Source organism: Tympanuchus pallidicinctus, unplaced genomic scaffold (genome assembly GCF_026119805.1).
Source record: "Tympanuchus pallidicinctus isolate F22 unplaced genomic scaffold, pur_lepc_1.0 scaffold3, whole genome shotgun sequence".
Taxonomy (NCBI): domain Eukaryota; kingdom Metazoa; phylum Chordata; class Aves; order Galliformes; family Phasianidae; genus Tympanuchus; species Tympanuchus pallidicinctus.
In genome coordinates, this window is record NW_026294747.1 from 39,314,897 (window position 1) to 39,340,015 (window position 25,119).

The window sequence follows — 25,119 nt, forward strand, 5'->3', positions numbered from 1 at the left end:
GTGTTTTTATGTGTGTATGTATACATTTCTATGTATGCATTTACAAATACATCTATCTGTACATAACTATATCTACTTATAGGAATATATATGTAAGTATATGTTTGAATCTTACAACTCTACCATACTTAACAAATCTTCAATTTGTAGTGAAGGGATTCTCACCAGGGAGGGAGGTCTCTTGAGTAAAGCACTATGGGACATTTTATTCTGTCTGTTCTTTTTTCCCCAGAGTCATGGTATGATGCTGGATTTGTTACTAAAATCAGGTCTTTTTCTCAAACCATCCGTGAGTTATGTGTTTCTTATGTTCTGGTCCCTAACAGAAGATCCTACAGCTTGGGTGGAAACTATACTGTGCTCTGAAAAAAGCAATCAAGTCACACGGAATGTGCCTATAGTGTGTGAGGTGCTGTGTAATCAGAATTTGCAATCTGAAATTTGCATTCAAAACTAGTGGGCATTTTGACTTAATTCCTCTGCTTCTGAGTTCTGCATTTGTAAAATGAGCCTATCACCTCTGAAAGGTGATGTCCAAAGTAATTAGTTTTTGCAAAACAGTCCAGTGCTTTTCTGAGTGGCACCACAGAAAAGCCCATTTGGAAATAAACTACTCTTTAGAGCAGGATTAGTGTGGTGTGCAGGAAAAGGGGCTACAAATTGAGCAATGAAGATAAAGCAGAGTATCAAACAAACACACCTTCAACAGGCATTATTCTTCCTGTGCACTGTGTGAAAGAAAGGTCATGATAAAAAGAATAGTGTGCGATCACATAATTATAGGCTTTATCAAACCATACACCCATGAAAACCAGGGACTGCTTTTATGCTGAGTTTATACAGTAATGTATGCCTGGAGATCAACAATGTCATACGTAATAATGACTGTTCCTGGTGGCGTGGGTCAGGTGCAGAGAAAGTGGTGTAAAGGCTAGGGCTACCCTGATGTCCATTCTGCCCACAGTCCTGCTCTCCATAAATTGGATATAATTAATAGTTGATTTGTATGTACTTTTTGGAATAGTTAGATGCTGTACATTGTTTTGGAATGATGTTTTCATATATTGTCAGGATGACACCTGGACTATAGAATAAAATTTTGTGTTCTCCTACTGTCTTGAATGAAATTGACCAGATCACACCTTCTGCAGTGCAGAAGGTGCTAGCTTTGGAGCAGGATATTCTGAGGTATCTTCTTGCTACCACTGCATGTTCTGGCATTTTGCATGAATCTGATATATGAACTCTGATTTTTCTTAGGTCTTACGGCTTCTTTTGGAAGGGTACTGCTGAGGTTAAACTAGTTTGGTTTTTGTAATGTAGCCTTTCCTACTGGATGTGACCTCAACTTTTCTTTCAGGTTTCAGTCTTGACAATTAGGAAAAAAAAAAAAAAAACCCACAACAAAAAATCTCACACTTCTCTCCCATCAGAAGGCTTTTTGATCTGGTTAATTCCTAGAAGGTGAGAAAATGAATATAATTTTGGAATTCCCTTTAGAGCTGTACCAAAAGGAGGACTGTTCTCACCCTTTCTAGAATTTACTGCCTTTTGAGATCTGTGAAAGAAACATTTATGTTTCTCGAGAAGTCCCAAATCAATGGATAAACTTTTAATCCTGTCTAAAAGGAACAAGCCAAGTTATCTCTTATCTCTTGCCATATCCATGAATGTGCCAGTAGTGAATCTAATACATTAATATACTCCATGTATAAACACATCCTTCAAGCAAAGGTTGATTCTGTGGAGTTACGCTGCCTTTTACATTACCTCTTGTTCTAGGTACCTTTAAGGTCAGTACTATTGAGTATGTTTCTTTGTGTGGCAATTTATATTGTGAGCAGGGCTCCAGGGGCGGTGTTTGGGATCACACGGATGTAGGCTGTGGAAAACCTCTGCATTCATCCATCATTTTCAAGGCAGTGGAAAGGCTCATTGTTTTTACCAGGCTTTAGCTGCAGGAGCCTGGATGTGTCTTCACCTCAGAGCTGCTGTCAGGCTGCCATGTGGGGAATGCGCAGTATTGAGAGCATCCCTTATGCAGCTGCCTGGCAGAGCACCAGGCTTGCAAGAGGGCACGAGAGAAAGCATAACCCTGTTTAAAACTACTCAGGCTCATCAGCAGACTGTGGTATTGCAGAAGAGGAGAGGTAACATGGCTGTGTTGTTCCTTGTTACACAAATAAGATACCAGCTGGCAATAGTGATAAAAAGGGAGCATTCCTGGAATTGAGAAATGCTGCAGGCCACAAGGCGAAGAGGTGGGGTTGTGTGTGTGCTAATCTTGATCCTTGTCCTACTTTGCCCATGGAACAGGGAGACATAGGAAGGAAAAAAGAAAAAGGATGAGACAGGTGGTCACAGGGGAGACAGGGGAAATATGTTATCTTCCTGAGCGAGATGGGTTCCAACGAAGCTAAGGCAGCATAAGGGAGAACACTGTTGCCTAGCTAAGTTTTAACTAGACAGGGCCAGTAACTAGCAGCAAGGACCCAAAACAATTCAATTTTAGCTTTCCATTTCCTCACTCCAAAGGCAAACAAATGCATATTTAACTGATCACAGCAGTTAAATGCTGCTGCAGTAATGAAGCGTTTTGTTATATCTGCCTAGCAAACACCTGGATGTGCCTCTGTAGAAAAGATATTTTGAAATGTTCACTGATCAAGAATTCTGGCTGTTTCTTAAATGTGAGATGTCTTCTTATTCCTAGTGCATAATTTAATTTTGAGGCCACTGGTGTCTGATACGTACCTTAAAATCTGAGCTCCTGCAAGTATGTGGTGTTAATATATCTGCTCATTTAATGCTTCTGAATAGAAATTTTCTAGCTATTACAGATGAAATACCTTCAGTACACAGACAAACAGTTTCTGTTTCCCTCTCCCCTTTCTCTGATTCCAAAGGAAAGGCAAATAAAATAAATGTTGTTATGTTATGTACTTACATTTTTACACTGCAGGGGCCAGATTGGGACCAACTTACAATCTGGGACCTTCAGTGCTGGTGGATTTAGTAGCCTGGGCTTCTTTCTGCCTTTCAGCCTGGAGTGGAGCAGCCCCCACTTCTGCCAGAGAGTGGGCTCACTGTGGAAGATGGGAAATGAGAAATATGACCTTTATGAGGTTTCATTTTTCCACTGTAGAAGTCCCCATTGAGCTGGCTGTGCCAGCAGATCTAGGGGTGACACAGACTGCAGAGGCATAGTGCTCAGGGCTGCTTTGCAATGACCTGAGGTTCTCCTTTCATGATACCTTCGTAAATTCAGCATCTGACTCTGCTGTTATGGGTTATGTTGCAGTGTCCATGATAGTCTGTGTTCTCAAAGATTATATAATGACTTGAAGAACAAGTTCTATCTGATTAAACATCTTTATGACTTGGGACTGCACATCTCACTTGACAGTGGTGTGGGGTATGGCAGTGCTTTAACACAGTTCTGTTTCTGCATAGTGACACCATTTTGCAGCATGTTTTGCTGAACAGGCCGCATGATATGGTCTTTTCTCTGAGCCCTAGTTAGCTACAGAACAAAATGGATGTTCCTCCTGACATCTTTCTTGTAAGATCAAAAATGGAATCTTTAGTACAGAACAATTTTTTTAAAATCTGGGAACACTAACGAAGGAGGCAGATTGAGCAGAGAGGAATGACCTTTGGGATGATACAAGAGCCATGGCTATACTATAAGGAAAGGAGGTGATTCATAGTGGCTGCTGAGCACAAACTCTGCATCTCTCTCTAATACTCTGGTTTTATAGAATAACCAGTAGTCTGCCCTCATCTGCTAGTATACAGCTCTCATAGCAATTTACTACATCACCATCTTCCTCAGCATGTCATAGCTAACAGAACGGTGTTGCATGAGCAGCAGTAGGGAGGCTCGAGCTGTGCCCACTCACCCCTATTTACATGAAGTTCTCCCAGGTGCACTCTCTGTGGTAGGGCTAGTGTTCTGCAGAGCGATGCAGCTGTCCCTGGGGAGGTGCTGCTCTTTCTGGAGCCGCAGTTCTGGGGGATTAGTCACTATCTTCAATCTTATGCTAATTTAAAAAAAAAAAAAAAAAAAAAAAAGGGAAAAAAAGGAAAAGAAAAAAAGTGAGCAATGAATGTGTTTCAAGCTTTTATTATTACTATTATTATTATTATTATTATTATGGTGTTTGTTTTTTTTTTAATGGAGAGAGTCCTTCTGTTCTGTGAGAGAGGTCCCTTCAGTCTGTACCCTGGTGCGATTTTCTCATCTTTTCATATGCATCCTCCTGCCCTCCCACTCCCCTGGGCAGAACCATGTCCATGCCTGGTGGATGCTGCTGCAGCTGAATGCTGTGAGCTCTGCTATGGGTCGCTGAGGTCAGCTGACTCTGGGAATGGCCAAGGGCAGTGGGCAATGAGAGAAAGTAATTTTAAAATTAAAACAAAACAAAAAAAGAGCAATCCGTTTTAGTAAGAGAAAAACATTTGGAAAGCTTTTCACTTAACAAGGTTCTTCTGTGACATTTAGATGCATTTATACAAGTTAAAAAGGAATTTGGCACCTTCCCACCTCGCTCAGCAGGCTTAGAAGAGAAAAAGCAAATAAAAAGACAAGATCACTTGATATGTTGCTTTGTCTTGTTCACATGAAGTGCTGTGCCTGTTGATGTTGGCTGTGTACTATTACAGCCCACAAAGGGCTTGATGGAGGAGTCATATTCAGTCAGGTCCAGGGCTTTCCTTCTAATGAGGAAAGATAATTATTGTGGCAATCTCTGATCACTTTTTACTAGGTGTGTTTAATCTGACTGAAGATAGGAGCATCTTTAATACAGACTTGAGAGCAGGGCCAGCAGGTGTAACGGAGTAATCACTCTGAAGGATTTGTTCATTATTTTCCAGGAAGACAGAGGGGAAAAGTCTTTGTGTCATTGCCTCTTTCTGTCTTCAGTGCTCTTGAGTTCAACTTGTACAGCTTGACCGTATGCCCCCACTTCTCCAAGCATCTTTAGATATCATCAGAAATGCTCACAACAAACATTTTTAACTGGATTTGACAACCAAGTTGTCTCTCTCTTTCTTTCTGTTTGAAAGGGAAAATCTGAGGTGTATTTGATTGGAATTGGATGGTGTGCAGCATCTCCTGAGGCATCTGCTCCTATGGCTGTCAAACTGTGTGGGCATGGTTGTATGCTTGCATGCTTTTTTTTTACATTACAGATGATATCTTTAGATGTGCATACACCTTTCTATATTCATATGGATGAATGTACATGTGTCTTTTCTGCAAAAACACGCAGGTGCAAATCCCAGGAGAATGTATAGATAAGCACATAATTTGGGAAATGTTTATTTAGTGTACAGTACTTTGTGCACTCAGTGCGTTCATACCTACAAATTTATGGCACCTCTAAAATATCTGTGAGGGCTGTAACTTTGAGAATTGTCTCATGTATCTTTTTTCTCAGTTGCAACAGAAATTCATGGAGTTTCCTTTTTTTTTTTTTTTTTTTTTTTTTTTTTGCATACTTCTTCATAACACAGATTGATTAATCCTGTTTACCACTTGGTCTCACAGTCATACCAGAGGGGTTGCCACTGGCTTGGGAGTAAGTGGCTCTGGATAGCACTGAATAAACTGATTTTGCCATGGGGAAGAAGGCAAACAGAATTAGGTTGTGAAATACGGCAACTTTAGGAAATTTGGTCTTCCTTTTAAGAGAAGGTACTGAGATTCTCAGACAACTTGGTCACACAGAGAAACACAGTAGCTCTAGCTAATGCTTAAACTATAATCTCACTAAGATTTAGTTTAATGTGTCCTTAATTTTACAGTCAGTTCTTCTCTAATGTCTCAGTATTTACCATTTCTGATATGCAGTATGTTCCTGCATTGGAGGTGCTCACTGAATGTGGAGACAATTGGTGGAACACTGAGGTTTAGATACTGGGGAAGTGGTTTTTGCACACTAGCTGGATTACTCTGGGATCAATAATGGAAAACTTGGCAGGATTCACTTGTTGGCTTTAGCTGTCCAGATTAACAGCTCTCTGCAGCAAAAGGAAGAGTACAAACCTCACAAGCCTGTAGTTTTATGATACCTGCAGGCTTATCACTGCATTGTTTATATGTGGTCCCCTTATACTACTAGATCAAGACCAGTGGTATGTCTTGATCACCTAGTCCACTGAATAGGCAATTTTTCTTGCACTATGATAATGTATAGCAATGGAGAAGAAGGATGCCCTGATCTCTTGATTCATGTGCACTATTTCCAGGAACAGAAATTTCACTAAACACTAAAGTCACACTGTTGGCTCTGAGGGGAGAAAACTCTGGGTAAATCTTATTGATCCACATCCCAGTGTCCAGCTGCTGAAACAACTGCTAAAACAGGTGTGTCTAATTTTAGCTTTAGAAAAACAGCTGGGCAAAGTGTTGTTTTAGTATCTTTTGCTTAAAAAGAAGGCAGGTGGCATTCTCAGAACATGCCATTGTTGAATTAGATCCATTAATATTGTCGAGTCAACTTAACTTAATTCTCCCTGCCTGCTAACAAGAGCACTTTGGAAGGACTGGCGAAGAATAACAGGGTACCTTGGATAATGCAAAAGGGAAAGAGATTGCAGTGCGTGTGTTCTAGCAACAGCAATTTAATCAATTTAGGTGCATCTGTGCTACCCATCACTTTGCTGGCTGTTTGAATTTCTTTTGCCTGGGTGACTTCAGCCATCTATGTGCTATCTGTATTTTTTAAATGAAGGCATACTTCTGTGCAGTACAGATTACACATGCACTTGAATAGATACATATGAGAGAAGCACATTAAAAAGGCCACCAGCAGTCCTGTTCTGTGTGATTTTGTATTTTGATGCAAAATCAAGCATACAAAGTTGAGGCATGCTGGGAGTAAACATTATGTTTTCTTCCTTTCTACATTCCTTTCAGTCTTTAATTACAGGACTTACATGTTATTGTGGATTCCTGATTTGTTTGTGAGGCTGAACTACTGTTCAATCAGTAGTTGAAACACGTTATGTAGTTAAAAAATGCTGTAGTCTGTGTATTTTGATTGCTATAAAAATGACGTGTGTGTTGGATAATGAAGAGAAAGGAGGGGGGCTAATAATTAAATAACTTGAATTCTACCTTGGCTACTCATGTCACATTATACTCCTGTCACTAAAGCAGGGTTCAGGAGTGATGTATTCTTCCTAAAAAAAAGTGAGCTCACTGTAGATGTGAGTCCTAAACAGCAGAAATGATGGATTGTTACCGGTGCATACTTTTATATTGGTCTGTTTATGTCTACAAGAGCAATGACTATGAAAGTCAGCTAATTTATGTAGTGGACTGTGGATCCTCATAACCACTGCTAGGATGAAGTAGAGAGGGTAACATAAGCTATTTAAAAAATGAGACATTTTGTTCACATTCTTTAGCAGCATCTGACTGCTAAAGAGGGTATAAGTAGCATCTAGCTCCTCCAGATGTCAGCTATTTAGAGACACACACACCAGAAGTTCCGTGGACAACAAATGACTGAGTCCCATGCAGGATGCTCTTCTTGGCAAATGAGAGTGAGTGGGTGAGCCTGTGTGTGTGCGTGTGCAGGATGGGAAGGGCAATTACAGAAATGGGACACTGAGAGAAAAAAAGCAGAGATGGATGTAGGTAGAAATACATGCTAAATACCAACTCTCCCACTTGGATGGTGTGGGATTTTTGCCCAGTGTAGTCTTGGTGCATTGTCTAGTCTGATTTTAATGCTTTAAACATTTTTTTATCATGATGTATATAACCTAAGCTATGTTAAGTTCTGTATCAACATCTTGTATGTGTTATTTTCAGCCTGTAAATAGTGTCCTAAGAAAACCCTATGATGGGTCTGATTTGTTGCAATACAGTGTTCTGGGAAAAGACTTTCTATGCAGAAGCTTTTCAGGGACATATTTCTTTAGATTAAAATTTTGTTAAGAAGTTCTTTAAAGCTCAGCAGTGTTTCTGGGAAGGAGTCTCATAGAACCCACATATTGGAGGCTGGACTGGGGGTTTTCCTCAGATGATGCCGATCCAGGCTGTAATGCTGCATCCTGCCAGGAAAGGGATCCAAGTCTGTATGTCATGTATTCCCTGAATGACCTCCCTTCAGACCTGTCAAGTCAATCTGTTCTTGCCTGGTGTATAGTTCATAGCTTTTAATGATCTCTAACAATGGGGAGTGAGTTTAGCTGGTAAGATTAAACTGGAAAGAGTGACTGTCAGCCAGAGTTAGGGGCTTTATCTGAAAAGTAGGAAATGCCTGAATCAGAGGATCCAGACTGTATGCCTGTATACCACGTCTGTCCTAACCAAGGGGCCCAGAGGGGATAATTATGGCTATTTTTGCTTTACATGATTTCCTTTGAAAACTGTTAGTTTTTATTAAGTTTGACTAATAAGTTTGACTACTAAAATCTCAGTTTTCATAAAGAAGTGGAATTGCCTTTTCTCTTACCCTATGTATAATGCACTTATTCGCTTGAGTCAGATGTAAGAAAAAGGAAAACTGGATTTTTGGAAGTTTCTTTGACAATGAAAGCAAAACCCATGTTCAAAATTGACCAGTTTCTGTTCTGAAAATCAAGTATCAAATGTCACTGATCATTAGGTGAAGATCTCAGGCTCCTCCTACTCTAAAAAATGGCTCCTGCAATTCTTTCCCTTCCTATCAGATTTTTATGTAGTGCTGAAAAACAGGATCCATTTTCATCTCATTACTACTGATCAGCAGGAAATAAACAGTGCTAATAATGTAATAATAGAGCAGTACAATGGTCATGAAAATGGTGATATTGTGAAAACAAATGTTATCTTGATTTCTGTCTCAGACACGTGCAAGATTGTTCCTTACAGGCTTTTTAAAATCCTACTTAAATCCAAGTAGTGAGACTTCTAGCACTTTCTTTTGACATATTTATCCCTGAAGAAAAGTGGAAGTGCACTGTCACATTAGCTTTGGAATTTACTTTTGCAAAATGCTTTCCTGCTACCTCAAAATGAATTTGATAATTTATTTCTCTTTCTCCGTGCAGTTTCAGTTTAGTGGATGGCTCTGATAGTAAAGCAATGTTTACATGTGAGGAAAGACTGGCAGTCTCCCTGTGTTTTAGCTCTAGCCAGGCTGGCTCTTGTTACAAGCACTAAATGAAACCTTCTGCTTGCAATGGAGGTTAATACTTGATCAAAGTGGCACAGAATTACTCACCTTTGTAGGTTTCCTTCTGCTGCTGCTATTTCTGTTGTCCTTTGACTAAAATGTGCTTCATTACCATATATATATAGTACAGCTCTAAGATATTGAATTAACCGTCTTTCATGCCATACTGTTGAGCAGTGGTACTTATTTTACAAAAGGTTTATTTCAGTATCACCCATAGTGAGAAGTTGGCACATTTTAACTTAAGTGATCACACCACTCAAGGCCATAGAGCACTAGAGCAGAAGTATAGAATCACAGAATGGTTTGGATTGTAAGGGTCTTTTGAGATCATCTAGTTCCAACCCCCCTGCTATAGACAGGGACACCTCACTCTAGGCAAGGTTGCTCAAAGTCCCATCCATCCTGGCCTTGGATATTTCCAGGGAGGGACACCCACAAGTACAGCATTGTTTTAGTGTGCTCTCCTAAGGAAGTAGCACTTAGAACCTTGTGTGGCCATTGCCACTTTGATTGTCAGGCCAACAACTACTGACAGGAGGGCAGAAGCCCCAGAGGTGAATTCCTACAGCACCTTCCTCATCTCTGCTTAGGCTCTTCCAGATGATGGGTTCAGGGCTATGAACACACACAGCACAGCTACCTCTTCTCTGCTAGAACATGGCATGAAGGGCAAAGGGAAGGTGTTGCAGGGAAATAAGAAAATAGGACACAAATATTGGCATGTCAGAGGAGAGAGAGAGAAAATGAGAGGAGAGCTGAGTGTGATATGGTAAAGTTATTACAGTGATAAAGGGGAAACATGAAGCTGAGTTTCCCACTCATTTATTTCTGTAGTTCCACTGTTTGCAGAACAACTTATTTCTAAGTAGACAGGAATATCAGATGTCCTCCTTTAATCTGCATACTGCCAAGTTTCTGAGGATGACATCCAGTGTAGGAGCTGGTAGTAGGCAAGAAGCAACTGAGTGTCAGTGCAAGAAAAGGTGTTATACCAAGCACCTGTATATCTGTGTGTTCTGTTGATCACATACTGTTGTCTGTCTCATTTATGGGTTTGTGGTGGCTTGGGCTGTCACAGAATAGCTATGTTCTGATTTCTGTGCAGGAGGAGATGAGAATGCAGAGATGAACACAGCGACAATGTGACTCAGAGTTAGTCATCCTGAAGACCACTAAGATTTCTTTTATCCCCAAGATAGCCACCATCCTTCTGCCAGTACCCAGAAGGAGTCAGTGACAGCTATCCTGAATGCTCTGTTTTGGTGACTGATAAAAAGAGAGCGAGGAAGCAAAGGGGAAGGGGATGAAATGATAAAAAGAGAGCGAGGAAGCAAAGGGGAAGGGGATGAAATGTGGCATCTAGATTAAACTATGCATACCTAACCTTAAGGGATGACTCCAAGGATGCATTGGTCCAGAGTGCAGTTGGCTTTTGTATGACCAACCAGAAGTTCAGAAGGAATGGAAAGAAGTGTGATTCTTCAAATGAGTTCCCTTTGGGCAGCTCATAGGTATTTTCTTATTTTTCCCCTTTTCTGGTTTCTTCTGTAGTTACCCTCATTGATAGTGTGAAAAAGAGATAAGATACTCCAGAGGAGAGAGAGGAACAGAAATGCATGTGCATGCACATGCATTTGTATGCATCTGACTAGTTGAAATGTAATCCCTGCATCCCTATAATTAGTTTTTCCCTTGACACTTTACAGTGAGTAGCTGGAGTTTTTGTCTGTCCTGTCCAATAAACAACACGTCCATGTTGGGAGCAGTTTATGCCTTATCTCTTGTACACAGCCTATCAGTAAAGGGAGTGTGCTGCTCTTCCCCTTCTTTATTTCCTCTTCATGGTTTTCACAGTTGTTTGGTGGTTATAGCCTTTGTATTCCTGGTGCTCTGGTGTTAGCCTTGGAGCTCAGATTGGGCTGTTCTGCTGTTTACTCTCCTCAGCTCTTTACATTTCTCAGAGACAAGGAGCTGGGTAAAGGAGTGTTGTGTTTGAGAAAACAGCCTTTGTGCATCCATGTGACTCGCACACTGGTGTTTGAATCACAGTCAGGGTAGTTTATCCGACAAGGCAAGGGAACTGCTGGTGTCTCATGAGACCTGCAATGCTGGATGAGCTTGTGGGGGTGGAGTGGATCCTGAAGCCCTGGGGAATGGAAGGAAGGGGGAAGTGCTTTGCAAGTGAGGTGTTTTTACAGTAGTTCATGTTCCTTACATCTGTTCACACTGTTGTGCTTTTGTTTGGCTTCTCTGCTAAAGACTAAGTGTCCCACTAAATCCTCTGATCAGGTGCCACCAACGGACCTGTGCTGTATTTTGCTCTGATCTGTTTGATTTCTGTGGCTGTGCTGGGTGCCTTGAAGCTAGAGCTTGGCCTCCGTGGTGTGGAGTAAGAACTTGATACTGTACTACCACCCATCCCATCCCAGCATGCCACAGTAACCTATGCTGCATTTTCTGAGATGCAAAACCTATTAAAAATCTCAGTGCAAAAGCTGATCCTAGGATCAGGGCTTACCCATGAGGCACTGGCACAGGCTACCCAGAGGAGCTGTGGCTGTTCCATCCCCAGAGGGAGCTCTGAGCAGCCCACAGCAGGGAGGGTTGGAACTAAATGATTCATAAGGTCCTTTCTCACCCAAGCCATTCTATGAGTCAATATTTTAAATGCTACAGACTATAAAACTAGAAGCAGCTAGCAGGATGTGAATATGAGCCTGCAAGCAGGAAAGAAATCCCACAAATAATGTAGACAGTAGTACCTTTGGTGAGATGCAGGAGGCCACTGTTCTTGTTTAGTGAGATGCAGAAGTATGAAGTTCTCAGGCGGTTTCATCTGGAAGTTCTGCTCTTCAAGATAAATGCATATATTTAAGAAAAGTCTCTAGGAAACCAGTAATAGTGATCACAGTCTAAGGACCATGGATCTCTAATTTCTTTATCTAGGGAGAAGATGCAGCAGAGGGCAGAAGCTCTCAAGTATAGAAAGGATATCTGTGAAGAGGAAGAAAATAGTCTTTCTTTTATGAGAGGGGAATAAATAACAGACTAATATTGCAGTTGAAAATACGTGTGTGTGTAAGGGCATTACAGATTGCTAGGATGGGAATGCTTAAAAGGCTGATAAATTGGGACAGTTTTAAATTAAAAAAAAATCTCCACTAAATTCATTCATTAACAGCATGCTTTTTGCTAATGGTCAATTGTCATTTATTGTCATAAATTATTAATTAATATACAGAAGTATTAGTCTTTAACACTTATGCTCAAGTTAACCGGGACTGCTTAGTACCACAGAGCCAGTTCTCTGTAGTTAGCATGGGCAGCTAACTGTCCTTGATGGTCTTAGTTGCAGAAGGATGAGAGAAGCTGGAGGTGATAGTTGGTTTGTCTTCTTCCTAATCCAATTCCCCTTTTCATGGATGGAGCCCTGGGCAGCCTGATCCAGCTGGGGGCAGCCCTGTCCATGGTGAGGGGGTGAAGCATGACAGTCTTCCAACCCAAGCTATTTTATGATTCTGTGATTATACCTCGTTGTTATATTTCCACACATTTATATCTGGAAATAAGGAAAGTGGATTTTAGCTTGATTAAAATTTTTAATTTATATTGTCAGAATTCAATTCTTCAACTACAGAATATTTCTGAAAAGAAAAAAGAAACAACCACAATAATTCACTGACAAAGAAAGTTGAGACTGGTGTACATAGAGCTTCCAGAAGCATTGATTCTTCCTCATTTCCAGTTAGAAGCATCACCAAGAATGTGAAGGTTATTCTGCCTTGTAGCAGAGGGATGGACTGGGCAGACTAAGAAACTCCAGCCTGTCTTGTCTGTTATCAGCCTAGGTGCTTGGAGGGAAATTTATTTTCCTACCATTGTTGAGAGCAGCTAGAACACATACTGTGCTATGCCTGGACTGTGGCATACCCCTGGCGCGGCCATGTAGCATGGGCATTATTGATAGCAATGGCTGCTTCCTCTGGACAAGGAGGAGCCCGTCTCACAGGCTGAGTGACTGCTACAGCCAGCGAGTTGGTTTGACATGGACCATGCAGCATGGGCTCTATCAGAGTTAAAAGCAGAAGAATCATTCCTCACAGTGTCTCCTTTTGTCCTTCCATTTTTTTAGCTTTGGCTGCTGTGACCTTCTTTTTCTCTTCATCTTCTGCACACTGACAAGGTATACATCTTAGGAAATTACACCTATCAGCAGCTCCCACACGAGCAGGCTCGGCCGCAGGAGACGCTTCACTTTTTGTCTGGCTGGCAGTGAGACACTTGTATCACTGAAAGATTTTCTCTCTACATCTTTCTTTGCTTTTCTTTTAATTTTTTTTTCTTTTTTCTTTTTTCTTTTTTCTTTTTTTCTTTTTTTTTCCCCAGTGGTTGAGAGACTACAGCAGACACCAGTCACCTGGCAGTTATTGCTGTGAGATGAACAGATGATTACAGGCAAAAGCCAGGGAAGATGATAGGTGGAAGAGAGGAGAGAAGCAGAGGGGAGCCTGTGCAGTGTCTCTTAGAGAGCTCGCTTTTCATTAGCACACAAGCCAGTTTAAAGGAGCAAAAAGCAACAGTTTTTCCAGCTTTTCCTTTCTGTGCCAGACAAATTTCTTTGAGGGTAAAAGAAAAATAAAAGTCTCCCTTCTGCTCTCATGGGTAAAAATTAAAAGAGTTCCCTATTTATCACAGCAGAAATTTTAGCTCCATCTATTTCTTGTCTCTTTCTAATTCAGCCTTTGAGGTACCATTTAAGTTTCAGAATTCAGAGCTCTTCAGAAATAATTTCCCAGTGCTTTTCTTCCACACTAAAAATTCGTGCCATAAATGCTAATTTTGCAGTGTTAATATTTAGCACTGGCATGGAAGGTGCTGGACCAGCAGCCCTTGAACACCTAGATCTAGACCTAAGGAACAGTGGAGCCAAGACAATAGTAGGTCACATGTCCTCCCTTGAGCTCTGCTTATGTATCTGACCTCTTGCTGCTGGGAGGATCAACAGCAGGGTTATCCCAGGCAAGGCTCACACCTAGGCTGGTAACAGGCAGCTCGCCTTACTTGCTGACATTAATTCCAGTTGTAGGAAGAGTAAAGTACATCTATACTTTTGTTTCCACAAACACAGTAACTACTTGCATCCATAGTATCTGCTGCTAGGAGTTATGCTAGAGATGAATTTGGCTGAGTATAAAACCTGGCTAACTGCAGAGTTGTCTGTGAGAGGGCTGTTATGAATGATGGATGTGTAGTTCTCGGCACATGCTGCAGGTCACTGCCATTTTATTATGGTATCTTCAGTGAAACATAGGTAGCAGTGCTACTTAGGTGTGACCTCTGTGACAGAAACTTCAGGATATGAAATCCATCAGGCTACTTTTTTACACTGGTACTTGAATTGCTATCAAAGGTGGAGCAGTGGGCAACCCTGATTTCTTCAAACTTGAACATTCTTTGAAGTTCTTTAGCCTTTCTGAGCTTGTAAAACCATTGATAGAAAGGCACATTGCTTTAACTGGTACAAGAAATAAAAGTAGCTTCTGTTCCTCTGCATGAGGAGATTTGAGAGCTGTCACTGAGCTTAGCCTGTAATAAAAGTAAATGGTAGATGCTCTTCAGAAAGCTCTACAGCCATGTCGAAGTGGTTTCCTCATGTGAGATGTGTTCAGCACACTGCTGCCAGAGCACAGCGTGTTTAGCCCACTGCAGTAGAATAACCCAAGTGCAGATTTTAAAGCCTTTGTGAGACAAAGGGGGACATGCTGGATACTTGAATAGAAGAGCTCCTTACGATAGCTGAAGTAAACCGAATCTAGATATCCTTCATTTAACACAAAGCATGTTCATAGTTACTGATCTTGCTGAGGATCTGGAGTAGGAGAACAATTTTATCCTAGTCTATGGCAACATTAGGAAAGGAGAGGCTTGCTGGGACCATGCACAGACGTCCGTGGGACGTACTTGGAGAAGACAGAAAGGAGATGTACAAGCTTGGGCTTGAGATGTAAAAGCAGTTGTTATAAGCACTCCTGTGTAAAGTCACTATTGCCAATACCTAAACCTTTCTACTCCCTTAGGATTAGAGATTAGCATATTGGAAGCAAAAAAGAACTGCCTGCTCATAAAGCTAGCCCAACATATGTTGGCTCTTGCCTCTCCAGCAAGTCTGTAAGCTCTCCAGGGAAGGGACTCTCTGCTTCTACAGTTTACACAGTGTTGAGTACACTGAATTGTCCTTTGTACATCAATCTATTAAACAGGGCCAATTCTAACCTGTTATTGTCAGTTCGCATTAGCAAATTCCAACATTATCTCTTTCCAAATTACAGTTGATTAATGCTTATGAAAATGAGATGTTCCTCCCACATTTGTTCTTGCTTGTTTTCACCAACACAGGGCAGTTGATGCAAAATTTCAGAAAAGGTCTGAACTTCTCAAGGTTTCTGGCCCTTAGACTGGACTCTTGGCAGAAGTGGATTTGTGTCTCCCAGCTTGTCAGAGCCTCCCAATGGTTACTGTTGCTTTGGGCTAACTTCCTGCTAGTCCAAGCTCACAGGTTGCAATTAGCTTGCATTTCTCTTCTCCCAAATGAATGTCAAGCATCTGATTACCCTTTGCTGATGTCAGTCCACTGGCTCTCTTGAATTTACTCACCCTGACATAAATGAGAGAAGAACTAGGCTCCAAAGCTGTTGTATTAGTTGCTAACGGCAAACCATGATCCCTGGGGGCTGAGCTGGAAAGGGAATTAGACCTGTCCTATGTCACTAGTAACAGAGGCTTATGTCTCAGCTTTTGTAGGTAACTTGACTTAACTGCACGCCAAAGGAAAACACGGAAGCCCTGAAAGCAGATTGCTCTTTTGTTTTGTTTTGTTTTGTTTTGTTTCTTTTTTCAGAAATACAGCATAACAGTGCGAGCTGGGCAGACTACTGCTAGTTGGTTATGTGCAGAAAAAGCACAGCACAGTAGTGTTGTGCCCGTGGTCTTCAGCCCTGTCCTGGAGCACCTTCCCTGGCTGAGCAGGTGCTGGCAGTTCCTTGGTGTTGCCAGGTCTCCCCTGCCAGAGGCAGCTCTGGTCGGCAGGGGCACTGGGTCTGCTCCAGCACAGCGCGTTCTGCCTGCAGTGCCAAGAAGTACTTGGTCTGTGGTCACTGCTGTCCTCAGCAGTATTTAAAGTAGTTTTGTAAAGACAGTGGTGCCTGCGTTCCAGTCCTAAGCTTTCTACACATGCAATCCTCTCTGGTTTATTATATTTAAGCTTCTATTTTGGAATTGTAAGCAGAACCTGTTCTCACCCTCCATCTTGTTCTTGGAAAAGTACATTAAAAAAAAAAAAAAAAGTGACTATTTTGAACCTTGAAAAAACCAGTCTGAGTCACAGAAAAGCTTTGGGTCACAGCCTGTTCCTGCTGACCTCACTTTCTTAACCTCATGATGTAGCCCTGCACCAGCTGATGTTGTCCCTTATGAGCCTCTATGGGGTGGAGCTAGCACTGCCATCTCCCTGGCAGGCACCTCGTATTGCTAAAAACTAACGGAGATTCCCTTTTGGATCTGATTTTAGAGTAGAGCTGTCTGCTTTTTCAGTTCTCAGTGCAGTGAAATAAATAACAAAGATTTAATATGAAATATAATATAGTAAGACTTGCTGACACGAATAAGGTAGAGTACAAAGTTTTCCAGAGCTTGAAGCCAACTGGGTCTCCTTCCGGGATTCTAAAACTTAGAAACATTTGGTTTATTGTTTCTCATCTCTCAGAAATATGTTGTCCCTCTGCTCTTGTAGCAAAAGAAAAAACAGTATAAGAAATAAAACTACTTATCTCATATCTGTGGGGAGCAACTTAGGATGGGAACCAGCATCTTTGAAGGCACCCATCTCAATTCTGAAGGTACCATTACACTTAAAAAGAAGCTATCCTTACCCAGATGAATGTAACTAGCAGGGAAGTAACTATGACTCTTTTGAAGTAAATCTATTGGGAATAATGTGCTGAAATTTCACTTCTGGCTCTAAACTTCCCCTCACCTCCCAAAGGGTGAAGCTGAGTTGAAATCTCCCCTCTTCATATAGTGGTGCTGCTAAATGAATGCGTCACCTGTGAATTACAGGGCAGTAAATATATCCAGAGGCACCTCATAAAGCAAGGCAGACTGAAGTTCCGGTGCTTTATTGTGTCACCAGAACTCCGTGATGTATTTATAACCAGATTCACAGTTTTTCCTTTTTATTTTTTTATTTTTACGTTGTATGGATTGGCTCTCTTGGCCTTTCTCCTTTTTGCCTAGGGCAGTTTACCCAGTGGCTTGTAGGAAAGGAAGATCAGTAGGCAGAACTCACACAGGATGGTTCCCCAGCACAAGGACAGCACACAGCAGCTCTGCTTTTCCTGTTCAGGGACCAGCAGGCACTTTATGGCTTAGGCCAGGCAGTATGAAATGATGCTTATCTTTCGCACATCCCCTGCAGGTAAACTGATGCCTTGGTATTAAAGGTTGGTGGCAGAGTGAGTGACACTGGTACTATGGTATGTGGGAAAAGGTGAGTGAAGTGAGCAGAGGAAAGGAGCGGTGATTTCGGCTGGAGCTTTGTGATGTATTGTGCATTGAGAGCTCTGCCCTCTCACAGCAGCCCAGGAGGTGGCAAACCTGATGAGGAGCTCAAGCAAGTATAGAAGAGGATGTGATCTGCTGGACACTTAAATGGCACCTGAGAGCCCTAGGGATGCTGCTGTCACTTAGTTGACAGAGAATGACCTTCTCCTATGTTTTTCTCTTCTAGCAAAAAGTGGAGGTCAGCAGCCTTTCAGGGCATGTTCTGACTTGGGAGAGGAGGTGAGAGATTAAGTGCAACAGTACAGTTAGGAGCAGAGGGAGGCTTCCTCTCCAAGCAACAATGCTTTGGGATATCCTGCCAGCTGCAAGGCAGCAACTCCAGGGTCCTCAGCAAAGCTCAGAGATAGAAACACTTGTGTCCAGATAAAGCTGCCCCATTCCCTGCGCTGTGCTGCTGCAGGGCTCTGTAAGTCTTCCAATCTGACCAGTGGGACATGCATCCCAGTGAGATGTGCGGTTCAGAACAGAGGATCCCAGGGCCTGTTATGTTCAGTTCCCATGTCTATCAGGCACTCACTGGCTTAATGCCTCTGAGCCTCTGCTTTCTTATCTGCGGAACAACAAAGTAATACCTAAAGCTGTTGGATGACCTCATTAATAAAAGATTTTAAAGCACTCTCAGATTCCTGGTGGCAGATGTTGGATAAATTTGAAAGTCATATTCTTGCTTTCTGGCTTTAGTACCTACAGTCATTGATTAAGCCCAGCAAAACACTGAAATATTTTTGACTGATCAAGCCACTGATTTAGATCACTTAAACTAAAAGTCTTTAGAAAATAAGCTGTGAATGTATCAAGGTCAGTGGGAAGCTCCAGATGTGGAACTCCGGCTGACAGCACAACATTCTGAACCAATAGGACATGAGAGAATGGCCTTAAGTCACACTAGGAGAGATTCAGGTTGTACATTAGGAAAAATTTCATCTCAGAAAGAGTGGGAATACATTGGAACAGACTGCCTAGGGAGGTGTTGGAGTCACAGTCTCTGGAAGTGTTCAAGAACTGTACACGGAGGGATGTGGTTTAGCAGACGTGTTGGGGATGGATTGGTGGTTGGACTAGATAGTTGATCTAGGTGAACCTTCATAAAGGCGAACCTTTATGATTCTATGAATAGCAATCAATGGCACGAACCTGGAATTTGTTTTACAGAAGTACTCACGCTATGAGTCAGGCAGGTTTCTGAAGCATGTGTGCACACCCCCAGACATGGATCTAGAGGGGGAGGCAGGGAACCTGGCAGCCAGGAGCTGTTCCTTCGTCTGGGGTGGTGATTGATAGTGGGGGCAGAGCAGGATGGGCTGCTGCCTTTCCCAGCGTTTCGCACCTGCTCCAGAAGTCCTCTGCTGCTGGTGCCCGGCTTTCCCACCGGGGCTGGAGATTTGCCATTCACGCTGATAGGCACTTCATTACGCGGATGTGCCTCTCCGTGTATTCATTTATTTATGGGCTGCAAATTGTGGCTGCAGCTCTCGCTCTCAAATACATGGCTGCGGGCTCACGCTGTTGTTGAAGAAGCATTTCAAAGCCAAAAGCATGTCACGAGGGAAGCACTAAGTTCCGGTGGTCGCAGCGGGACCTCGGGACTAACCGGGCGGCGCCGGGGCCGGCGCCGGCCGCGTGTGCACGGCTCGGGCGCATGAATGGCGGGGGCGGGGCCTCCCGGCGGCCCCGCCCCCTCCCGGAACGAGCCAGTCCCTCTGCGGAGTGCTGCCGCCGCCCTCATTGGCTGACCGCGGCCGGTATATTTGCATACGGCTGGCCCATTCGCGGAGCCGCTTCCCCGGCCGCCTCGGCTGCGTTTCACCTGCGCCGCCGAGCTGCCCGCACTTGGCGCGCCGGCCGCCAGCAGCCCGCCCACGCGCCGGTCACGGCAGCCCGGCCCTGCTCCGCGCCCGCCTGGAGCCTTGGTGCTGCCCTCCCCGGCTCCTCAGGGTTAATCGGCTTCAGCCGTCGGTCGCCTGGATCCGGTGGAAGGAGGATAACGAATCAGATCTCTGTGTGTGTGTGTGTATGTGCGCTCGCGTGGCTAGCAACTCTGCATTGCAACATTGCTAGTGGAGAAGCGACTGAAACCCCCTGGAATCGGGATTAAAAAAAAAAAAAAAATCAGAAATTTACCTGGGGTCTCTGGCTTTTTCTTCTTTTTCGTTTGCAGTCGCCCCTCAGCTCAGTGAGGGGTTCCAGGCAGGGAAAGTCCCCGCGGACCTGCAGGAAGCGCCCAGCGAGATCCCCGGGACCCGCTGCCATGTGCCGCGCTCGTGCGCTCCCCCGGAGTCTCGGAACGGCCGCGGGGCTCCCGGCACTGTAGAGCCAGCCTGGAAGCGGCGCATCTTGTTCTGCTGTGTGCTCCTACCTCCCCCTCCCTCCCCTCCCGCACACGCTCTCTCGCAGACACACGCTGTCTCTCTGCCTCTTGAGCACACACGCACGCCCCAGAGCCTCGGAAGCGGCTCTCCTCTCTGCTAGCATGGGTCCCTTGGCATCATGAACCTTATCCTCTCTCCCTGGCTGGAATTCAGACTGCCCGGCTGTAGGCGCCCCGTGCCTTGACCATGCACCTGAGAACAAACCCCAGCATTTGCCCGGGACGCCGCCCCGCCTGGACCCTGTGGATGTGCTCCCTCTTTTGGGGATGTATCGTCACCTCTGTGTGGAGTTCCTCTAACGTGGCTTCTTCTGCCTCCTCTTCCTCGTCTGTATCTCAGGCTCAGTACGAGCATCACTTCCACGGCAGCAAGCACCACTCTGTGCCTATCTCTATCTACCGCTCCCCTGTCTCCCTCCGAGGAGGACACGGTGGGTTCTCGCTCTCTTTCTTTCCTTCTTTCTTTCTCTCTAATGTTTTTGCAGAGCAGCAGAGGAGTCCGGGGAGCACCCTGCGGATGGTGGCTGTGACTCCGGAGGAAGCTCCCCCGGCCCCGTTAACCCTCTAGGCGCTGGGGTCGGGCCGCTTGCCGATCCAACTTCCCGGGAGGGCGGGGGCCGGGCCGGGAGGCAGCGCCCATCCTGCTGGGGCTGGGGGTCCCCTGGTGCCGGCAGTTCCCCGGCTCTGTGCTCGCGGCTCTTCATTCCTGACCGTCCCCGTGTGTCCGCTGCGGGCCAGCTGGGAACCGGTGATGATGTGATGCACTGCCCTCAGTCTGCCTCCCCGAAGTTGCGGGGTGACTTGGGCAGGGCAGAGAGAGAGGCGATGTCTCTTTACCCTTGCACCGTGCTCCCCGCTTGGAGCCCGGCAGCAGATTCCCTGGAAAAACCGCGGCAGGAAATTCCGGAGCGGGCTTTAGCTCCGACAGCGAGGGAGAAGGAAAGGGGGATCTGGGAGATGTCGTGGGAGGGGGACCTGCCGAAGTCCTGCCTCTGGAATGCTGAGCAATATAGGACCTGCGCTGCCCCTGCCCGAGCCCGTCTGCCTTAGGAGAAGCTGGCCTGGGCCTGGCTGACCCGGGGCCCGCAACCTGTGTCCCTCTTCTCCCTCTTGTCTCCCCTCTTGCTGTCCCTGACCTCTGTTCCACTGCTCCTTCTGACAGGTTAACCATCAGCATAAGGCCTGTGCCATTCCTGTGGATACAGGTCAGGGGCAGGTCTGGCTCAAACGTGAACCTGCAGTAGATCTGCTTGGCTGCCTCGGAGCGTAAAGATAGTGATAGACTGGCAAGGGGGCTGAAGTCTGCCATCATCCCAGCACTGAGCTGCTTCTCCCTCCCAGCCTGCTTTTTCTGCAGCTATTCCTGCTGGAAGTCCTTTGGGGCTGGGGCATGCTGAGTCCTCACTTGGGCACAATAGGGGCTGTCTCATGGTTCTTGGGTATTGCTGCAACCGGCAGGGCTAGTGCTGCTAATGATTAGTAACTGCTAACTGAGCTTCGCATGGGTGGTACTTGACAGATGGTCTTACTGTTTGGCATAGCACTACTTCCCTTCCCTTGTTGGGGCCTGAATGTTTTGCTTGCTTTTTAGGTTGAAGGTAAACGTTGGAATCAGGAAATGGACATGCTGATAGGATGCTGCCACGACTGCCTGCAGAGTGGCCACACATGTCCACCCTGACCAGCAGCATGCCAGTCCTGAGCCCTTGGTTCCCCTGTGTAGAGCTGTCCTGCAATGCCCTAGGCTCCCGCTCCTGTGCAGCCAGGCACCTGCAGCCTGTCCTGCAGTGCTCCCTGCACCCTCCAGCAGCTCTGCAGAGTACCTCCTGTTGTTGTAGACTCACTCTGCTGGTGTTCACTTCTGACTCCCAGTATCTCTTCCTGGCTCCTTTCCTGAGCCCACATACTCCCCAGCACACCTCACCTGTTTCCTGGAAAGGCCATCCTGTTCTGTGCTATGTAACCCTTTCCTGCTGCTCTTCTGGTCATCTGAGGTCTTGGCTGCGATGCTCCTGATTTCACTGTCTCCAATAACCCTGATCCAGCCTTGCTGACACACCCTTCCCAGCACCCGCTGCAGGCATGCCATGCGGCATTCCCACCTGCTCTCCTGGTGATCTCCTGTCCCTGGGCCTCTCCTAGCAGAGCATCTTCTCCCTCCTTCCTGACACCAGTTCTTCTGATGCTGACCCTGTGTGGGTGCTTTTTTAGCTGAGTGTTCTATGATGAAAGGGAATGGTGAAGGTTGGTGCATAGGTCACTTGTGAGGAGAGGAGGGAAGGATGTTTCAAAATGTGACAGTGGCAAGCCCTGACATAAACGGCAGGTGGTGGTTTGCGGAAGAGTCCATTGCCTTTTTTCTGGTCAAGAAATGATGGTTCTTTTCTCCTTGATGACTTTTCCATCTGCCCTGAAAACCCAGTAAAGTCTCATTTAAGAGCCCTGTGCAAAAGCTGTTATCAACTTCAGCAAGAGACAGGCATTTTTCTGTGTCCTCATTGCAGTAAGGAATTGAGGGAAATGGAGAGCTCTGGAGCTCAGGCCAGCACATAAGCCAGCAGGAGAGTTTTTTTCCTTTCCTAATCATGCCATGTAGCAGAACTGGCATGGAAGCTGCCTTTGGCCACGAGTAAGGGGAAGAGAGAGAGGAAAAAAAAAAAGACCACATAGACAGCTGGTCCTGTAAACACACGCGTGTTTTATTTTTGTGTTCCCTTTCTCTGTTGCATGACAGAGGCCCTTTGGAATTTGGATTTGTGACAGTATTGAGGACTCAGAACCGTGCGAGGCTGTACGGTTTCTGTGCTTATTGGGTTTTGATTCTTTTTCTTTGCTAGAGGGAAATAAAGCATTCAGGCTAAGTCTTGCTCTACCAGTTGGCTCTGTACTCGCTGACTTCAGAGGGAGTGGGTTCAGGCTCCCCCCACCCACTGTACTGCCCTCCAGCTCTGCAGTATGACTACTGGTACTCAGTGCTGTGTTGCATTTTGTTCTTTTCCTAACACATCTCAGTAGATCTCTGTCTGTTTAAAGCGATGTATCAGTGTCCAGAATAGTGGAAAAGTAAATGTCTCCCCAGCAATGAACACTTGTTTGGAGTGTGTTTGAAATCAGCAGAAAACCTCGTGGCTTAGCTTGAACAGGAGTGGGCACAGACCTGCAGTTATTGCATTAGGAGAATTAATTCTGCAACCCCTGGGTTGCTGCTTGCTGATAGTTGAGCTGCAACTTGCAAACATTTGGACAGCTATAACTCACTTCCAGTAGGTAGCAAATACACACAGGTAGAGCTGCTCTGTGGGTCAGAAGGAATCAGTTTTCTGTGAGAGGGCTTTCCCAGACTGACAGAATCTTGCTCCCCAGAGAGAATGAGGGGAAAGCCATAACTCCTCATTATTTTTTTTTTTTTTTCCCTCAAGCACTTTCCGGGGCAGAGGGATGAATGTAGTCTAGCCATGGAATAAACTTTGGAGTGTGTTTATTGCAAGTCCCCATGTGCTGTATCCTCCTTTCCCCTTTGGCTGTGCAGCACCCTGCTGGATCAGCTGCTGTATCAGAGCCTGCAGCAGTGGCTTCACAGCCCCTCTTTCCACATCCTCATCGCCTCAGCTGCTGAATAATGCATGCCTCTGGGTTGACAGATAAAATAAAGAGATTTGTGCATGTTTTGTCTTAGAGATGAATTAATTAATTTGATTTCTTCTTTCCTCCTCCAGCTATATTTTCTTGCCCTCCTCGATGGGCAGGGGTGCAGGGGTGCAGAGAGGTGAGGCACAGCATGATGCCTGCTGCAGCCTGCCCCAGCCTCTACAATACAGCTGTGTGAGGGCAGATGTGGGAGAAATAGGGGATGTTGGGAGCATTTCTCTTGTGGTTTTTGCAGAGCTGAGGCTTGCTTGGGTGGTTGAATGAGTCCCAGGAAAAAGTGAAAGGTTGTGATGAGGACTGATAGTGAGCAGTAACCATATCTTGTAGGTATAACTGGCAGGCCTTTGTCAGTTCTCACAAGTCCTCTAACTTATATGAAGCGTTTCTGTCTCTTATGTCATTTTTAAAATTAGCACATGAGAACAAACACTTGGACAAATCAAGGAGGGTTTCCATGAAATAGGGAGGTATTCTGCAAACCAATGTTAAAGCCACACATAAGCCTGTGCACTCTCTTTACAGTACATATATGTTACTCCTTTCTGCTCCTGTAAAATGACCTATTCCGAAGCGTCTTTGTTACTCCAATCCTGCCTCTATTGTGCAATGGAAAACTAATTCCCCATTCCCAGCACTGCCCGTTCCTAGGTGCCAAGCAGGACCTTCCATGTTCACCTATCATCAGGAGATTACTTTGAGCAATGGCTGTAGCTTTAACAAAAGGAAAGAAATCATCCTATACAGAACAGCCAGTGATCCAATAAAATTAACTTCATTCAGAGCTTAAATTAGGGTTGCAGTTCAGTTCTGCAGAAGTGAAAAGCCAGAAGCCTGCTCACTGTAGCTGGTCCATAACGTCAGTGAATCCTGCATTTTTGTGAAGACAAGTGATTCTGTATTCTGGGTATTCAGTTTCCCTTCCTCAGAACCATTAACAATGACTAATATTTTTAAAGAAAGGTAAGGTCTCTAAATTCTCTCAAGCTGACTGCTCAGAATTGTAAGCATCCGAACTCACTGTCCTTTGTATCTTGACTAACTGACCGCAGTTCATCTTTCCTTCCCAGGAGCTTTTCTGAGAAAGCACAGGATTTGATAGTTACATAGTTATGCAAAGGCTGCTTCCTCAGAATCAGTTTTCTATTTGACTGATGATTTGCATTAAACAAATGGGGTGCCTTGACTTCTCATTCTGCTGTCTCACAGAGTGCTCTGTATTAGCTGTTCCCAACCCGGAACAGCTTGTGGTGTTCTGTACAACTGAAGCTTAAATCTGTTCACCTGTACTCGATCTTATGACATCCC

General features: G+C 44.6%; 1 protein-coding gene across 16 annotated transcripts in view; it reads left to right on the top strand.

Annotated features, from left to right (window-relative positions):
• NRXN3 (neurexin 3) overlaps window positions 1-25,119 on the top strand; it is a 943,812-nt gene that overhangs the window by 577,880 nt on the left and 340,813 nt on the right. For 2 of the 16 annotated variants that reach the window (XM_052693482.1, XM_052693483.1), the window contains exon 1: window positions 19,645-20,597. The exons of the other annotated variants lie outside the window; for them this stretch is intronic. In XM_052693482.1, coding sequence (XP_052549442.1) covers window positions 20,354-20,597 — 244 coding nt within the window. In that variant the 5' untranslated portion in view covers window positions 19,645-20,353. Of the gene's footprint in view, window positions 1-19,644; window positions 20,598-25,119 lie in introns of those variants that run through there. 16 annotated transcript variants of the gene reach the window in all.